The sequence below is a fragment of the Paramormyrops kingsleyae genome, chromosome 9, assembly GCF_048594095.1.
Source record: "Paramormyrops kingsleyae isolate MSU_618 chromosome 9, PKINGS_0.4, whole genome shotgun sequence".
Lineage (NCBI taxonomy): Eukaryota > Metazoa > Chordata > Actinopteri > Osteoglossiformes > Mormyridae > Paramormyrops > Paramormyrops kingsleyae.
Genome location: NC_132805.1, coordinates 24899252 through 24914616, shown reverse-complemented (window position 1 = coordinate 24914616; position 15365 = coordinate 24899252). Strand labels below are relative to the sequence as shown.

General features: G+C 44.7%; 1 protein-coding gene across 3 annotated transcripts; it reads left to right on the top strand.

Annotated features, from left to right (window-relative positions):
- Positions 1 to 1122: 1122 nt before the first annotated feature.
- Positions 1123 to 9590, top strand: LOC111848759 (interferon-inducible GTPase 5-like). 3 transcript variants are annotated; one of them, XM_072716602.1, is made up of 4 exons: positions 1123 to 1206; positions 1362 to 1406; positions 7452 to 8148; positions 8335 to 9590. In XM_072716602.1, the coding sequence occupies exons 3-4, from the start codon at positions 7587 to 7589 to the stop codon at positions 8958 to 8960; spliced, it is 1188 nt and encodes a 395-aa protein (XP_072572703.1). In that variant the 5' UTR covers positions 1123 to 1206; positions 1362 to 1406; positions 7452 to 7586; the 3' UTR covers positions 8961 to 9590. The 3 variants fall into 3 exon arrangements, with proteins under 3 accessions (XP_072572703.1, XP_023676762.2, XP_023676770.2); XM_023820994.2 differs by having other exon boundaries at positions 7384 to 8148; XM_023821002.2 differs by lacking the exon at positions 1362 to 1406 and having other exon boundaries at positions 1150 to 1206; positions 7384 to 8148.
- The last annotated feature ends 5775 nt before the right edge of the window (positions 9591 to 15365 follow it).

Genomic DNA, 15365 nt, shown 5'->3' with positions numbered 1-15365 from the left:
TTCAGTACCTGACCAGTTCACAATGGATTCTGATACTGGCTACATTTAAAAAACACTTTGAATAGGCAAACAAAAAATTGGATCTCAGCAGAAAGTCCTAATTGAGCACCTAGGCTTTTAGTGTGAATATAGGCTTTGATTAGTATTTATTTATTGTTTGTTCGTTTGTTTGTTTTTATTTCTGCCTTAGACAGGGGGCACCGGCAGTAATGCTTGTCTAGGGCACCACATCCGGTTCTGTTTCAATTAACATTTATTTCCGCTATTTAACTTTTTTCCCAGTGACTAAACGGATAGGTTTTCCTTCTTTTTTAATCAAATAAGCAGCTTTCTTTTTTGTGACCAAAATTTTTTATGGAATTTCAGAAAAAAAAGAAAAAAGAAATGGGAATAAAATAGTTTTCTGACTGCCCCCTTCCCCTTTATAAATTTCTTGTCCAGACAGATCACAAATGATTTAAAAACACGAAATAATGCAGTTCCTGTACATAAATGAACTGTCATGAACTCATCATTAATTAACGATGAACGAACATGGAATCAGTACGTAACTAACACTCAGTTACTGGTTAATTAATGCATTAAGTAAGCGTGTACTATTAATGTGTTACCTAAATACTATCTGCAGTTGAATGCAGTGGATTCTTCTGTTGTTATTTTTCCTTTAATAAGGAACAAATATTCTTTGCGCATGACACTGCAGGACCTCTGTATGTTGAGGATTTAATAAAGAAAAGAAATCTTGATTGAAATAATAAACACATATAGATCTATAATCCATATGCAGAGTCAGAGTCAGCTCAGGCCCCCCGATTAAACTGTACATTGCAGGGACAAATCTGGTTTATTTGTGTATTCTGATTTTAACAGAACTAAAAATACAGGTCTTGTGTTTATTAAATTATCTTTGTTGATATTTTTAAATTTACAGTTCACAGTAAAACAAAGGTAATAAAGTTTACAATGCTGGGGGAGGGATAGTTGGATGGCTCCATGCAGCTTCTTTACCCAGGGCCCCGACACTCCCTAAAATCGGTTCTGAATGAGCTACAATTAGATTCTACGCTGCTTCCTTATATTCAAATTGGAAGGCGTTGTCTTCAAAACTCTGTGTATTAATAGTCTAAATAGCCATTAGGTGGTGAATACGCGGCAGTATTTTCCAATAGATTTGGCCACGCTTCTCGTACGTACTAGCAGGTATATGTAAGTATAACACTTTTACGAGACATTCGAAAGCTTCTTTTTCAGTTTGCTATAGAAACGCTACTGACATAAATATGTAGAACAAGCAACAGAAACTATACGAAAAGAGTTACATGTTAGAATTAGACTGATTTTTTTCTGTGTCATTTTACTAGTGTCTACTCGAATCTAGTCCTGAAGGATATTTGAACTTGCCTTTGGTAAGTTAAAAAAAAATTCACGCCAAACCTTCATTCACTCATACACGGCTGGAATATTGCGGTTTTTCAAAACAACCCCCTTGGTATTTTTAATTTGGTTTCTTCTGTAATTTAGTTTTCTTAATGACGCTTATGGCCATATATATGTTGTTGTACGTTCGGTAAAACCTCCTGCGTACCCGCGAAATCTCCAAAGGTAGTGTCAGCTCGGCTCCAGCTCTCCGTAGCATGGTAGACCGGGAAGATTTATTTATTTACTTATTTAATTGGGGGGGGGGGGCAGTTGTATAATTGTATATTGAGAAGAAATTCCCTGCTTTGCAACAGGAAAAACGGTACATCAGTGCTAAGTTTATATACTATTCAAGCATTAATTTACCCTTTAGTTTTCTGACATATTCGTTACCGTTGGACTGCCTACATTTATCCATGTTATACATAAACTCAAATTAGTACAAGATATTTCTAGTGTAAAAGAATATGTCAGGGAGAAATATTTCATTAGTAGCACAAGCAAAGTTCTGTGTTTCTATGTGTGTGTCTGTAGTATAAGCTACAATAATCGCTTATGTAAACTGAACATTCCTTCCAATGTCTATATGGTGAATGTCCGTAAGCCTCTTTCACGTAATCAGTGCTGCGTTTGATTCATGTTTATCCCCTGTCAGGGTCGGCGCCCGTCAGACCCTGCTCCTTTGTGTTCCCTCCCCGTTTGGCCAGCAGGTGTTGCTGGTGTAAACTTAAAAAGTTGTTGGTAATGGTCTCGGGTATTTAAAATGGAACTCACCCGGAGGACGGGGTCTTTGGCTCGCGGGAGGTGGATTAAACACAAGGGACTCGCTTAATTAACCACTTCGGTGGTATTTTTAATAACGCTGCTTTCTCTGGAGGTTACAAGCGGACTGCTGTGCCGCTACCGCCCCCCCCGAAAAAAACCTCCGTGTAACAACAGCAAACTCATTTATGTTCCCCTCATTACTTGCGAGGGTTTCCCCTATTAATTAACCTATACATATAAAACTTAGACATCGATTTCTGCGCTTACACTGGCCATTCTGTCCTCTTCCCTGTGATTTGCCTTTCAGCCCCATGGTGTCTAAGCCCTAGTGTGTTTTGTATGTTTCTTCAACTTCTGCTTAGGTCAGTGGACTGAATGTATGGCACAGAAACGGTGACCCTGTTGTTGGGGGTTTGAGGCTGCCCAGAGACCAGTTATGGAAATAAATCTGTCTCATCACAATTTGAATTTTATATGCCACTGAGCAACTTTGAAATGTTCTCTTTGAATTTTTGAAACTTGAGTTTTTGTAATTTGTATCATTAAACCCTGCATTTGTTTTATCGTGAATATGTGAACATGGAAAAATAGCAGTGAAACTGCATTATAGAAAATAAAGACTGTAATTCAGAGGCAAAAAAATCTGATGCACATTTCCAATGCATAAATATTCAATGTTAGAATTTCAGTGGCATATAAAATTCAAATTGTGATGAGACGGATTTACTTCCATACCAGTATCATCTGTTTATTTATAATCATTAGTTTTGATCCACAGTGTTTCTTTTCTTTTCAGATTGGGTGTTCGCTACTGTTCCCATGAGCGCTGATTGGTAGATACATACAAGAATATTTTATTTTAAAATAAGCGTATGCAAACAAGAATGAAATGTTTTTGCAAAAATAGACAGATAGATAGATAGATAGATAGATAGATAGATAGATAGATAAAAAACAACAAAGAAATATAGAAATTAATACATTATAATAATTGATACATGATTTTAAAACATTGTCACACTTTACTTGAGGGGTCATGTAATAACATAGGTACTCAGTTACTACTCAAAAAAAATCATGAACTAATATACAGTACTGTGCAAAAGTATTAGGCAGTCAAAAGAAATATTTAAAGCTCTTTATGTGGGTAATAAGTGCACATTTGCCCAGAACAAAAGAACACAGCTTAACATTAGAACATATCCAAATCATGAGAAACAAAAACTAGTAAAAATTTCTTCTGTTCTCCAAAAAGTTACTGATATCTAGTTGGATTGCTATAGATGAACACCGCTTCAGTTCCCAAACCTCTCCTCAGGGGCACCCCAGCCATTCCACGTATTTATAAAATTTCACCACCAGCTCACTAATTAATTAACTTAATTAGTTAAAAAAAAAACAATCAGTTATTTATTATCTATTTGACTTGTGGTCAAGTCAAAAATACATGTGTGTATTGTATGGCTGTTGGAACTAATGGGGTGATTTTAGTAGAGGTTTTGAAATGGCTAAGCTAACACACTTTGACAGGCATAATAGCATAGTTTTACACCAATATAAAGATAATTTAAACATCGTTTTCTTTGACTACCAAAAACTTTTGCACAGTACTGTAGTTCTTGCATGAAATAAATGGTCACGATTAATGATGAACGAATTTCTGATTACGTAACAATAACACTTAGTTACTGGTTAATTAATGCATCAAGTTAGCATGTACTACTAGATTAAAGTGTTACCTGAAACACTGCTATTACCTGTTCAGTTGAATGCGACATTGTTCTCATGGTATTTTTCCTATTATAATGAATATTGTTTCTTTGACCCTGATACTACAGGACTTCTTTATGTCCGAGGTTTTAATAAAGAAAAGAAAAACCTGTTTGAAATATGAAACACTTGTATAGATCTAGAAACAATAGGCCATATTTATACGTTATACTTTAAATTTAGAGAAATATTTCCTCATATTCAAATTGGAACGCGTTGTCTTCAAAACTTTATGTATTTTAATTTGTATAATTTAGTATAGTTTTATGTAAGAAAATGTGTTAGTTGTCTGAATAGCCATTAGGTGGTGAATACGCGGGCATTATTTTCAGGAACATTCGGCCACGCTTCTCACACCTGCAGTTACAAGTAGCACTTTTACGAGAAATTCAAAAGCTTCAGTTTCACTTTACATAAAATGTTTGTGAGATAAATGGGTGGAACAAGAAAGAGAACCTATACGAACAGAGAGAAGTTGTTACATGTTAGAATCAGACTGAAGTTTTCTACTGTACAGTATGTCATTTTAGTGTAGGACTTGAATGTAGTCCTACAGGATATTTGAAGTTGCCTTTGGTAAGTAAAAAAAAAAATCACGCTAAACCTAACTGTATGTTAGTGTTTTTGAATCGTGATTGTTTATTTATGGTCATATTATGTTGAACGTTCTGTAAAAAACTACCTGTATCCATAGTCCTGCGTACATGCGAAGGTTTTCATTGTAAGAGACCGCTGAAATAAAAAATATGTTTTTATATATGGTTTCAGGCCTGGCTCCAGCTCTCCATAACAGGAATAAAAACCTGTACTTTTGATGTTGTGGGGACAATTCATTGAAGATCTGTGAATGCAATCAAAAAACTAAAAATGCCAAAAGCCTTGTATTTTGTTTGGTTACTTATGGTTAAGTTTAGAGCTGGGTAGGTTAAGGTCGTCATGTTGGGATTAGAGTTTTCCCCATAGAAAATATAATTATAGACCTTAGTGTGTGTATGTGTGTGTGTGTGTTGTATAGCTCAGTATAGTCGCTTATGTAGAGTGAACTTTCCACCCAGTGTCTATATCATGAAGCTTCTTTGATGTAAATGGTGCTTCGATTCATGTATGTTTATCCCCCACTTGAGGTTGAATCCAGTGTTTTAATCCACTCTTTCTCCCACTCTTACTTGTGTTTTTCTTGTATTCTTCCCACACAGTTCTTGGCATTGTTAGCAAACTAGCTAAAGAAACTCCATTTTGATTTGTTTGAATTTGTTTGGATGGGCAGAGGGAATGGGATACTGAAACAGGACAAACTTGACTGTTTCACTTTATTGGGCAGGTATTTTGGAGAGAAACAGGAGATAAGGAGCAACCTCAAATAAGCAACTACATTAAACAAGCCCAAAATCTGCAGTCCTAGAATATTTAACCTTAATTTAAGATTATGCAAACAAGAAAGAAACATTTTTGGAAAGAAAATAGATAAACAAAAAACGGAATAATAAAGGAATATTCAAATAAAATAATGTATATCGTTGTGTTAGTAACACAAATATTCTTTCTGTCTTCCTCTTGTATGGGTGGTAGAAACCAAATTTACTAAGCATGATCATGCTATGTAATGAGGAATTCACTTCTCTTAAACAGAGAATCCTTACTAAGATCAGTGACATTCCACACTACACTGAGCAGATATACACTCACCTAAAGGATTATTAGGAACACCATATTAATACGGTGTTTGACCCCCTTTCGCCTTCAGAACTGCCTTAATTCTATGTGGCATTGATTCAACAAGGTGCTGAAAGCATTCTTTAGAAATGTTGGCCCATATTGATAGGATAGCATCTTGCAGTTGATGGAGATTTGTGGGATGCACATCCAGGGCACGAAGTTCCCGTTCCACCACATCCCAAAGATGCTCTATTGGGTTGAGATCTGGTGACTGTGGGGGACATTTTAGTACAGTGAACTCATTGTCATGTTCAAGAAACCAATTTGAAATGATTCGAGCTTTGTGACATGGTGCATTATCCTGCTGGAAGTAGCCATCAGAGGATGGGTACATGGTGGTCATAAAGGGATGGACATGGTCAGAAACAATGCTCAGGTAGGCCGTGGCATTTAAACGATGCCCAATTGGCACTAAGGTGCCTAAAGTGTGCCAAGAAAACATCCCCCACACCATTACACCACCACCACCAGCCTGCACAGTGGTAACAAGGCATGATGGATCCATGTTCTCATTCTGTTTACGCCAAATTCTGACTCTACCATTTGAATGTCTCAACAGAAATCGAGACTCATCAGACCAGGCAACATTTTTCCAGTCTTCAACTGTCCAATTTTGGTGAACTCGTGCAAATTGTAGCCTCTTTTTCCTATTTGTAGTGGAGATGAGTGGTACCTGGTGGGGTCTTCTGCTGTTGTAGCCCATCCGCCTCAAGGTTGTGGTGTTGTGGCTTCACAAATGCTTTGCTGCATACCTCGGTTGTAACGAGTGGTTATTTCAGTCAAAGTTGCTCTTCTATCAGCTTGAATCAGTCGGCCCATTCTCCTCTGACCTCTAGCATCAACAAGGCATTTTCGCCCACAGGACTGCCGCATACTGGATGTTTTTCCCTTTGCACACCATTCTTTGTAAACCCTAGAAATGGTTGTGCGTGAAAATCCCAGTAACTGAGCAGATTGTGAAATACTCAGACCGGCCCGTCTGGCACCAACAACCATGCCACGCTCAAAATTGCTTAAATCACCTTTCTTTCCCATTCTGACATTCAGTTTGGAGTTCAGGAGATTGTCTTGACCAGGACCACACCCCTAAATGCATTGAAGCAACTGCCATGTGATTGGTTGATTAGATAATTGCATTAATGAGAAATTGAACAGGTGTTCCTAATAATCCTTTAGGTGAGTGTATTTCAATAATGTATAAAATTTACATCATGGTCTGATGATCTCATTGTTGTATGGCCATTTTGGGATTGCTGGAATTCTTCTTTCCTGAATTGTTGTTACTATTTGTCCTAAAATTTGTTATAATGTAGTTTAACTGCTGAGTATAACAAAGACATCATGTTTAAAACACTCTGCACTATAATGCACATATATTCTATTTTTCTGGACCCCCTGTGACCCCGCGCATGTAAAACATACATTCATTGATTATATTGATCACAGAACTGAAATTGATGCTTTATACAGAAGAACATTAAAACATATGTGCTATATGACACTTTATTGTTTTTATTAAATCAGCTTTGTCACGTCCCATGTGCACATGTGGCTTAATCGGTTGCCCCAAAGTGGCAACACCTGAACTCTTAGCTAGAAAAGCTCACTCATCATTGCATTCAGTGTGAGGTATTATTGATCTAATGTCACTTACTGAGCACTTCTCTCATCTCCTTTGTCTTCCCTTGACCTGCCCTTCCTTCTGAACCTTAGTCCTACCAAGTCCCCATCTCTTCCGACCTCCCCAGTGTGATGACCTTCTGTCCTTCATGTTCCTGTAGGACTGACTTTCCCGGCTTACGACTTATTCAGCTCTGTTACCCCAACCAAGAAACAAGATCCATTTAAGTTTGCCAGTCTCCTTAATAAACGCTCCTTGTACTGCATTTGGGTCCCTGAATATCTGTCATAACACTATGGATGAATTTGAAATAATTACTGATGAAGATGTGCAAGATATCAGAGAGGCAATGGAGAACAACAGCTTGGCTACAGCAGCTAAAAAGTTTCAAGACTATTTTAAACAACTGGATAATGTTACTCTGAACATTGCAATCACTGGAGAGTCTGGTTCTGGGAAGTCCAGCTTTATTAATGCTTTCCGAGGGATTGGGGATGATGATGAAATCAATTCAGCCCCCACTGGTGTAGTGGAGACTACCATGGAGCCTAAATCTTACCCTTACCCAAAGTATCCCAGTGTCCAGCTGTGGGATCTACCTGGAATCGGAACCCACAACTTCAAAGCAGACACATACCTTCAGGATGTTGAATTTAAACGCTATGATTTCTTCATCATCATTGCATCAGAGCGTTTCAAGTCCAGCAACGTACAGCTGGCCATGGAGATCCAGAAAATGAAGAAGAGGTTCTATTTTGTGCGCTGCAAGATTGATGAGAATATCCGTGCAGAAAAAAGAAAGAAAACCTTTGACCATGATAAGACATTAAAAACAATCCGAGATGACTGTATGAAAGGTAAGGTGTATGAAAATCCTTACAGAAAAGTAGGAGAGGATAGAATGAATAATTCATGGCAAAACATGGTAAGAGTGATTACAGAGGTTAGGTGTAAAACGTTTTTCTGTTTTTTTTTTTTTTTTAGAGCTCTAAAGAAATTTGAAGCAGCTTGACATGTTTCCCTGTTTCCCCCCTGTCTTTCAGGCCTTCAGGAACAGGGCTTAACTTCTCCCACAGTCTTCCTGATTTCCAGCTTTGAATTGGGAGGCTATGATTTCCCTTTACTTGAAGAGACCATGGAGAAGGAGCTTCCCAAGCACAAGAGGCATGTCTTGCTGTTGTCCCTGCCCAATATGACCCTAGAAATCATTGAGAAAAAGAAGGCAGCCTTGCAGGCAGACATCTGGAAGATGGCCGTACTATCAGGCACAGTGGCTGCCATACCCATCCCAGGCCTATCAGTTGCTGTTGATGTGACTATTTTGGTCAAAGAGATCTCCAGATATTATTTGGCATTTGGTCTAGATGACGATTCTTTGAGAAAGCTCTCTGACAGAACAGATGTACCCTTTGAAGAACTGAAATCGGTTCTCAAATCTCCCCTTAATAAGGAGATAACAGCTGATGTGGTCATTAAGCTGCTGACCAAGGCAGCTGGAGGTGGGTTAATGGCTCTTGAGTACCTGATCAGCAACATTCCTGTTTTTGGATCCATAGCAGCTGGTGGGATTTCCTATGGAACCACCTACTCCATGTTAAACAGCTGCCTGAATGAGCTGGCTGAGGATGCACAAAATGTGCTGATGAGAGCTATAAAGTCTGAAGTGTAACACAGTGTACTCACCTGCGATAAATTCATTTCCTGCATATTGAGTATATCTAACATGTTTATGCCACTCCATCATGTGTATGTCATTGTTATTAGGAAAAGGGTATATATGTATTCAGATATAATAATTCTAATTAATTCTCCCTTGTTTAAAAAATAATCACATTACATTTAGTTACTTCTTAATATGCCAGTTCATTTCCATCCGGTCATTCTCTTGGCACAGTGTGCAGGTCAACAGGCTAACCTTTTGTGGCTATGAGGGGAGGGTTGCTGGTTCAATTCTGGCTTTGGCAGAATGACATAACCCTCAGCTGCATGGGCACTGCTGCAGGTGGCTGTCCTTAAAGCTGAGCTTGCTCTCATCTACATGTGTGTCATGGAGAGCAAGAGGGGGTTGGCAAAAAGAGACTTTGCCCACAGGGGTCAATAAAGTGTCACCATATTATAAATGTCTGGGTATCACTGTAGTTGGTCATTTAATGTCTTATTAATTACCCATCTGGATGATTATTGTAGCTAGCTTGCCATTTTTAATCATAATTACATTACTGGTAGAAGGTCAGATTTTATTATAAAATACCTGATTGTATCAAAGTCATATCTAAATAAAATCATATTCTAAATAAAATGACCATTTTTAACATCCACATTTTGTTGTGTTGAAACAAAAATATTAGATTGCTGTTGTCTTTCCAGGCTTATCTGCTGTAACACAATATAAGAAGTTCAGTCCATTAGTATTTGAATTATGCTATTTTTCAATATGACCAGTGTTGTTTTTGACAACCATCTTAGATTTAGTCTTAGTCTTAGTCTTTTGGACTAAAATGCTTATTAGTTTTAGTCAAATTTTAGTCACTTCTATATGTGATAGTTTTAGTCCAGTTTTAGTCGACAAAAACTCAAAAAGGTTTTAGTCTAGTTTTAGTCAAAAAAAGAAAAAAGAAGTATAGTCTTTTAACAAATTAATTTAGGTCAATAAGTATTGGAGATTGCTGCTGGGCAGTGTCACACATAAGTTGTGAAAATAGCAGCAGATCTATAAGTTCAACACATTGTGAGCTTGCAGATCAGATATTTTCACCAATAATTACAATAATAAAGGAATGGTTTTAGACATATAAGGTTTCCACCCAACTGCAAATACTTTCTGATCTAATGATTGTGCATTACACACAGATAAAGTGGTAACAGTGGAATCAATGTTCATTACTCCAAAAAAGCCAAAAACAAAAACATTCTACTTCAGCAATTGTGGCTTTTAGACTGAAGCTAGCAGACTCTTCGTATAACAATAACTCGACCTGTTTAACATATCAAGTTACACGCTGACAGAACATAGACACACAAAGAGATGACCACACCGTCACTGAATGTAAACATGGCTAAACATGCTGCTAAAGTAACACACACAAAATGAACGTCTGCCTCCGATTAAACCCCGTTTCCCTGACTACCTGGCTACGCTCGCCTGCTTCCTGCTCGCCCTACCCGCGAGCGTGACAGAATGACTAATCTCCCCAACAACACGACGCGGGAGACCGAGCACCACCGGCTCGGTCTCCTGCAAGACTTCGTGTACTGGCGAGCCCAGCCTGAGGTCCAGGAGGACCCGGTAGCCCTGGAGCTGGCTAACCGGGGCCGGGACCTGCTCCAGAAGGAGCGCCCGCCAGGACAGGACTACCCGCTGACTAAAGCCCGGAAATGCCTCCGTCGGCTACAGCGCCGGCTCACCGAGCGAGGGGAGGAAAAGCAGGAGGCGACTCCCTCGCTCTACCTGGGAGCCTGCTCTCTCCTCCCCGCCTGGGATGACACCGCCGCCGCCTGCCTAGCCAGCTTCCACGGCGAGCAGCCGCCTCCGTTGGAGGCTTATTTTTATCGGCCGGAGCGTCTGGGGCACGGCGGCATTCGTGCCGTAAGAGACGGCATTCCCCGGGTGCCCAAAGCCCGTAAAGGGAAGGCGCCTACGCGCTCGGCATCCCTCCTGCTAGCTCCGGACCTGCATGCTCCGGTTCTGCCCGCGGCTGCGCTGCCTGCTGCCGCCGCCGATCTGCCCGCGGCTGCGCTGCCTGCTGCTGATGCCGCCGCTCTGCCCGCGGCACCGCCTGCTGCAGATGCCACCGCTCTGCCCGCGGCACCGCCCGCTGCAGCTGCCGCCGCCTTGCCAGCGGCATCGCCTGTCCTGCCTGACCCGCCTACCCAGCCTGCGGTCCCTGCTGCAGCTGCCGCCCCTCTGCCCGCGGCTGCGCTGCCTGCTGCTGCCGCCGCGATGCCCGTGGCACCGCCTGACCCGCCGGTCCTGCTTGTCCTGCCTGCTGCAGCTGCCGCCGCTCTGCCCGCGGCACCGCCTGCTGCAGCTTCCGCCGCTTTGCCAGCGGACCCGCCTGTCCTGCCTGACCCGCTTGCCCTGCTTGTCCTGCCTGCTGCAGCTGCCGCCGCTCTGCCCGCGGCACCGCCTGCTGCAGCTTCCGCCGCTTTGCCAGCGGACCCGCCTGTCCTGCCTGACCCGCTTGCCCTGCTTGTCCTGCCTGCTGCAGCTGCCGCCGCTATGCCAGCGGCACCACCTGACCCGCCTGTTCTGCCTGCAGTCCCTGCAGCTGCCACCACTCTGGCTGCGGCACCCGCCGCGGTGCCCCCTGCTGGCCGCGAGATGGTGGCACCCGCCGCGGTGCCCCCTGCTGACCGGAAGCCCGAGGCGCCTGCCCAGGCGGCCCCGGCAGGTCGCACGCCTGCAGCTGCCTCCGTTCTACCTGAGGTGCACGCCGCGGTTGCGCCCCCTGTTGGCCACGTGCTGGTGGTGCCTGCTGCGGCGCCCCCTGTTGGCCACGTGCTGGTGGGGCCAGCAGCTGCGTCTGAGGTCCCGGTGCCGCCTCCGCCTGCACCCACGCCCACCGAGGCGCCCCCTGCTGGACACATGCCCGCGGCCCTGCCTGAGGCCGCTTCCCCAGTCCTGCCCGCAGCTCTGGCTGCCCCGTCTGCGGCCATGCCCGCGGCTCTGGCTGCCCCGCCTGAGGCCCTGACTCCCTCGCCATTACCCCGGCAAGGCCGACGCCCCCCAGGACCCCACCTGTCAGTGTCCCGTAAGGGACGGGGACACAGGCGTCGGGCCCGGGTCCCGCCCGCCCTGCCCCCTGGCTCGCCCGTTCGGCCCCTGGCTGTGGCTCGGTGGCTGCCTGCGGGTCCTGCGCCTCGGGGTCGGCGGTCGCCGCCGGGTCCCCCCCTGGATCCTCGGTGCCGGTCCTCGGTCCCGCCTCCGGCTCCATGTCGGTCGCCTCCGGGCCCCCCTGCTCCGGCTTGGCGTCGGACGGCGCCTTCGCCGGCTTCGGCTGCGCCTCCGCCTGCCGCGGCTTCCCCCTCCTGCCTGCCTTCACTGGTGTTCCCTCCTGCTCCCTCCGTGTCCCCTCCATCACTCCCTCGTCCCGTTCCCTTGGCCCCTGGGTGGTCCCCTTCTGTTCCCTTCTCCCTCTCGCCTGCGGCCCCTCCGGCCGCTGCCCGTCGCCCGCCTGGGCTCCCTCGGGCTCCCCTTTGTCCTCCTTCCGTTCCGGTCTCCTCTGTCTGCTCCTCCTCCCTTCGTCCCGCCTGTCTTTGTTCCTGGTCCCTCTGTTCCTCCTCTGTGCACTCCTGGCCCCTTCGTGTCGCCTGTGGGTGTCCCCTTTGTGTCTCCTTTTTCTCTCTGCCTGTCTGCGTTCCCCGTCCTCTGTCGCGTCCTGTCCTTCTTCTCGTCCCTGTTTCTGTTTTGTGTCTCGGTCCTGTTTCCCTGGTCTCGTTGATGGTTTTTGCTTTTTGTCTTTCAGGTCCTGTTCCCTTGTCCCGTCCGTCGCCTCCTCTCGGGCGCGCCCTGCGGGCGCGCCTTTGGGGGGAGGTTATGTCACGCCCCGCTTTACCTGTCGGTCCGGCTCAACTCGCCTGCTTTTTTACTTATTTATTTGATTATTTATTTATTTATTTCTCATTATTATGTGGTGTGGTATATTGCAGATTGTATTCTTGTTGTGGTTTGAGTTATGATTTGTAGATAAATGCTAGTGTGTTCCTTGGTTAAGGGTGCTTACCTGTAATATTATATAGATAAGGGGCAGGGTTTAATAACAATTTTCTTCTTCCTGCTCCTTTTCACTCATGGGTGCAGTGTTATATCAAGGGAAATCACGGTTTGTGTGTATGAAAAAAACTGTTGAACCAAGTGTGAAATAAATAGTATTAAATACTTGGTCTATTGCCTGCCCTCTTTTCTTAAGGACACCTCTGACTTTTTACATAAATTGAATGACTTTAAAGCAGTGTATTCGGTGGTGTTCCTATGTGCAAGGGATGTTACCAGTCTCTACACAAGCATTCCACAGGAAGCGGGATTAGACGCATTAGGTTATTGTTAGGAACTCTGGGGTTTCCATCACGGACTTGGGGCATAGTACAGGCAGGGAAGGAAGGTTTATTTATTTACAGATAACCAGAACACTTGGAAAACTACAAACAGAAGACCATGAGGGGTCAAAACTAAAGAGGTAGTACAGAGCAAACTAACAACCAAAAAGACCTACAAGGGGCAAATGGTAATAAGGAGAACCGGCAGGGAAGACCGCACACATAGCAAAACAGAACCTTACATCACAGAACCATCCAAAGACACAGTCAATGACTCCATCTGGAACAGAGTAGGATCAAGTGCTTAAATACAGAGGGCTAACAAGATAACACAGGACAGGTGAGAAGCAATCAACAAGGGCGGGCACAAGAAAATGGGCAACAAGTGGAACTAATATATAATTAAAGACAGAAACTAGAGAGCTTAACAAATACCAAAAACTAGAAAACATTAACTGGGAATAAAACACTGGATAATTAAACAAAACCCGAAAGGAACAAAACAGAACACAAGCAGGGAAAACCTAGGACAAGAAAACTAATACAAAAGAAATACTAGGGAACAATATCTAATAAATACAAAAACAGGGGTAGTTGGACTAGAACACAAAACTGAAGAGTTAGGATCTGTATGCTCAACATAGTGCCAAACAGCAATCCAGGGAGCTGGGGAAACACACAAAGAACTTTGTAACTGGAAGAACAGGATGGCCAGCAACATCTGCTGGCCAAACGGGGAGGAGACACGAAAGGCTAGGTCAGATGGGAGGTGACCCTGGCAGATTATTATTTGCATAAGTCTAATGTGCCATGTTCTGAATTTTTGCTTTCTCTTACTCAAGATGTCCTGACCAAAAATTGTTTCAGGAGACATAGTTTTTGCAAATTCCTTACTGAGGAGTTGGTAACACACACACTTTTCACTCATACCAGTTGTTCCGCTAACACAACAGCACTGTATTTTCACTGAGCGAAATGCTGGTGTTTGATTCAGTCCAGATATGTATTGTGTCACGATCCACTCCGAACGATCCTCATGTGTGCCACGCCCCCTCATTACCTCATGTTCATCCCTGATTGTTCTCACCTGTGGCTCGTTACCCGTAGCTTGTCTTTTGTATTTAGTCCTTGTCTCAGTGAGTCTGCCCAGATCCGTCATTGTAGTGTCCGTAGATGTCCCTACCTGTCTGTCTGTCGAGCAATAAAACTCCGTTCACCCGACTTCCTGGCTGCTCTCGCCTGCTTCCTCGACTCGCCTGCTTCCTCGACTCGCCTACCTTCCGAGCGTGACAGAATGACGGATCTCCCGAAAGACGCACCGCAGCAGGACGAAGACTTCTGGCTCGTCCTGCTGCACGAGGTGACGTATTGGCGAGAGTTACCGGAGATCCAGGAGGACCCCGGCTTATACGCCCTGGCAGACCGGAGCTGGACCCTCTTACTGGAGGTTACCCCACGCACCGAAGAGCGCATAATGGCGGAAGTGCGCTCCCTCCTGCAGCAGCTCATACGCCGGGTAAGGGAGAAGCGGCTCCAGCCACTCGCCTGCACGGAGGTAACTCCGCCCCCACCTACCGGTCCCGGTCGGCGTAAGAAGAAGAGGCGTAGGGGAAAAGAACACGCCGCCCCAACGATCTTCGTGGGGGCCTGTAGTCTCTCCGCAGCCGCTCTCCCCGTGGAATGTCAGGATACCTGATACAGCAGCCGCCTTTGGAGGCATATAGTTTCTGGGCAGCGCACCTGGGCCAAGCACAGTAAGGGACGCTATTCCCCGGGTCTTCAAAACTCTTAAAGGGGCAGTTCCGGACCTGCCTGCTCCGGACTTGCCGCCTGTTGCTGCTGCCGCCGCACTGCCCGCGGCACCGCCTGCTGCTGCCGCTGCACTGCCCGCGGCACCGCCTGCTGCTGCCGCCTCACTGTCCGTGGCACCGCCTGCTGCTGCTGCCGCCTCTCTGCCCGCGGCACCGCCTGCTGCTGCCGCCGCTTTGCCAGCGGCACCGCCTGTCCTGCCTGAGCCGCCTGTCCTGCCTGACCCGCC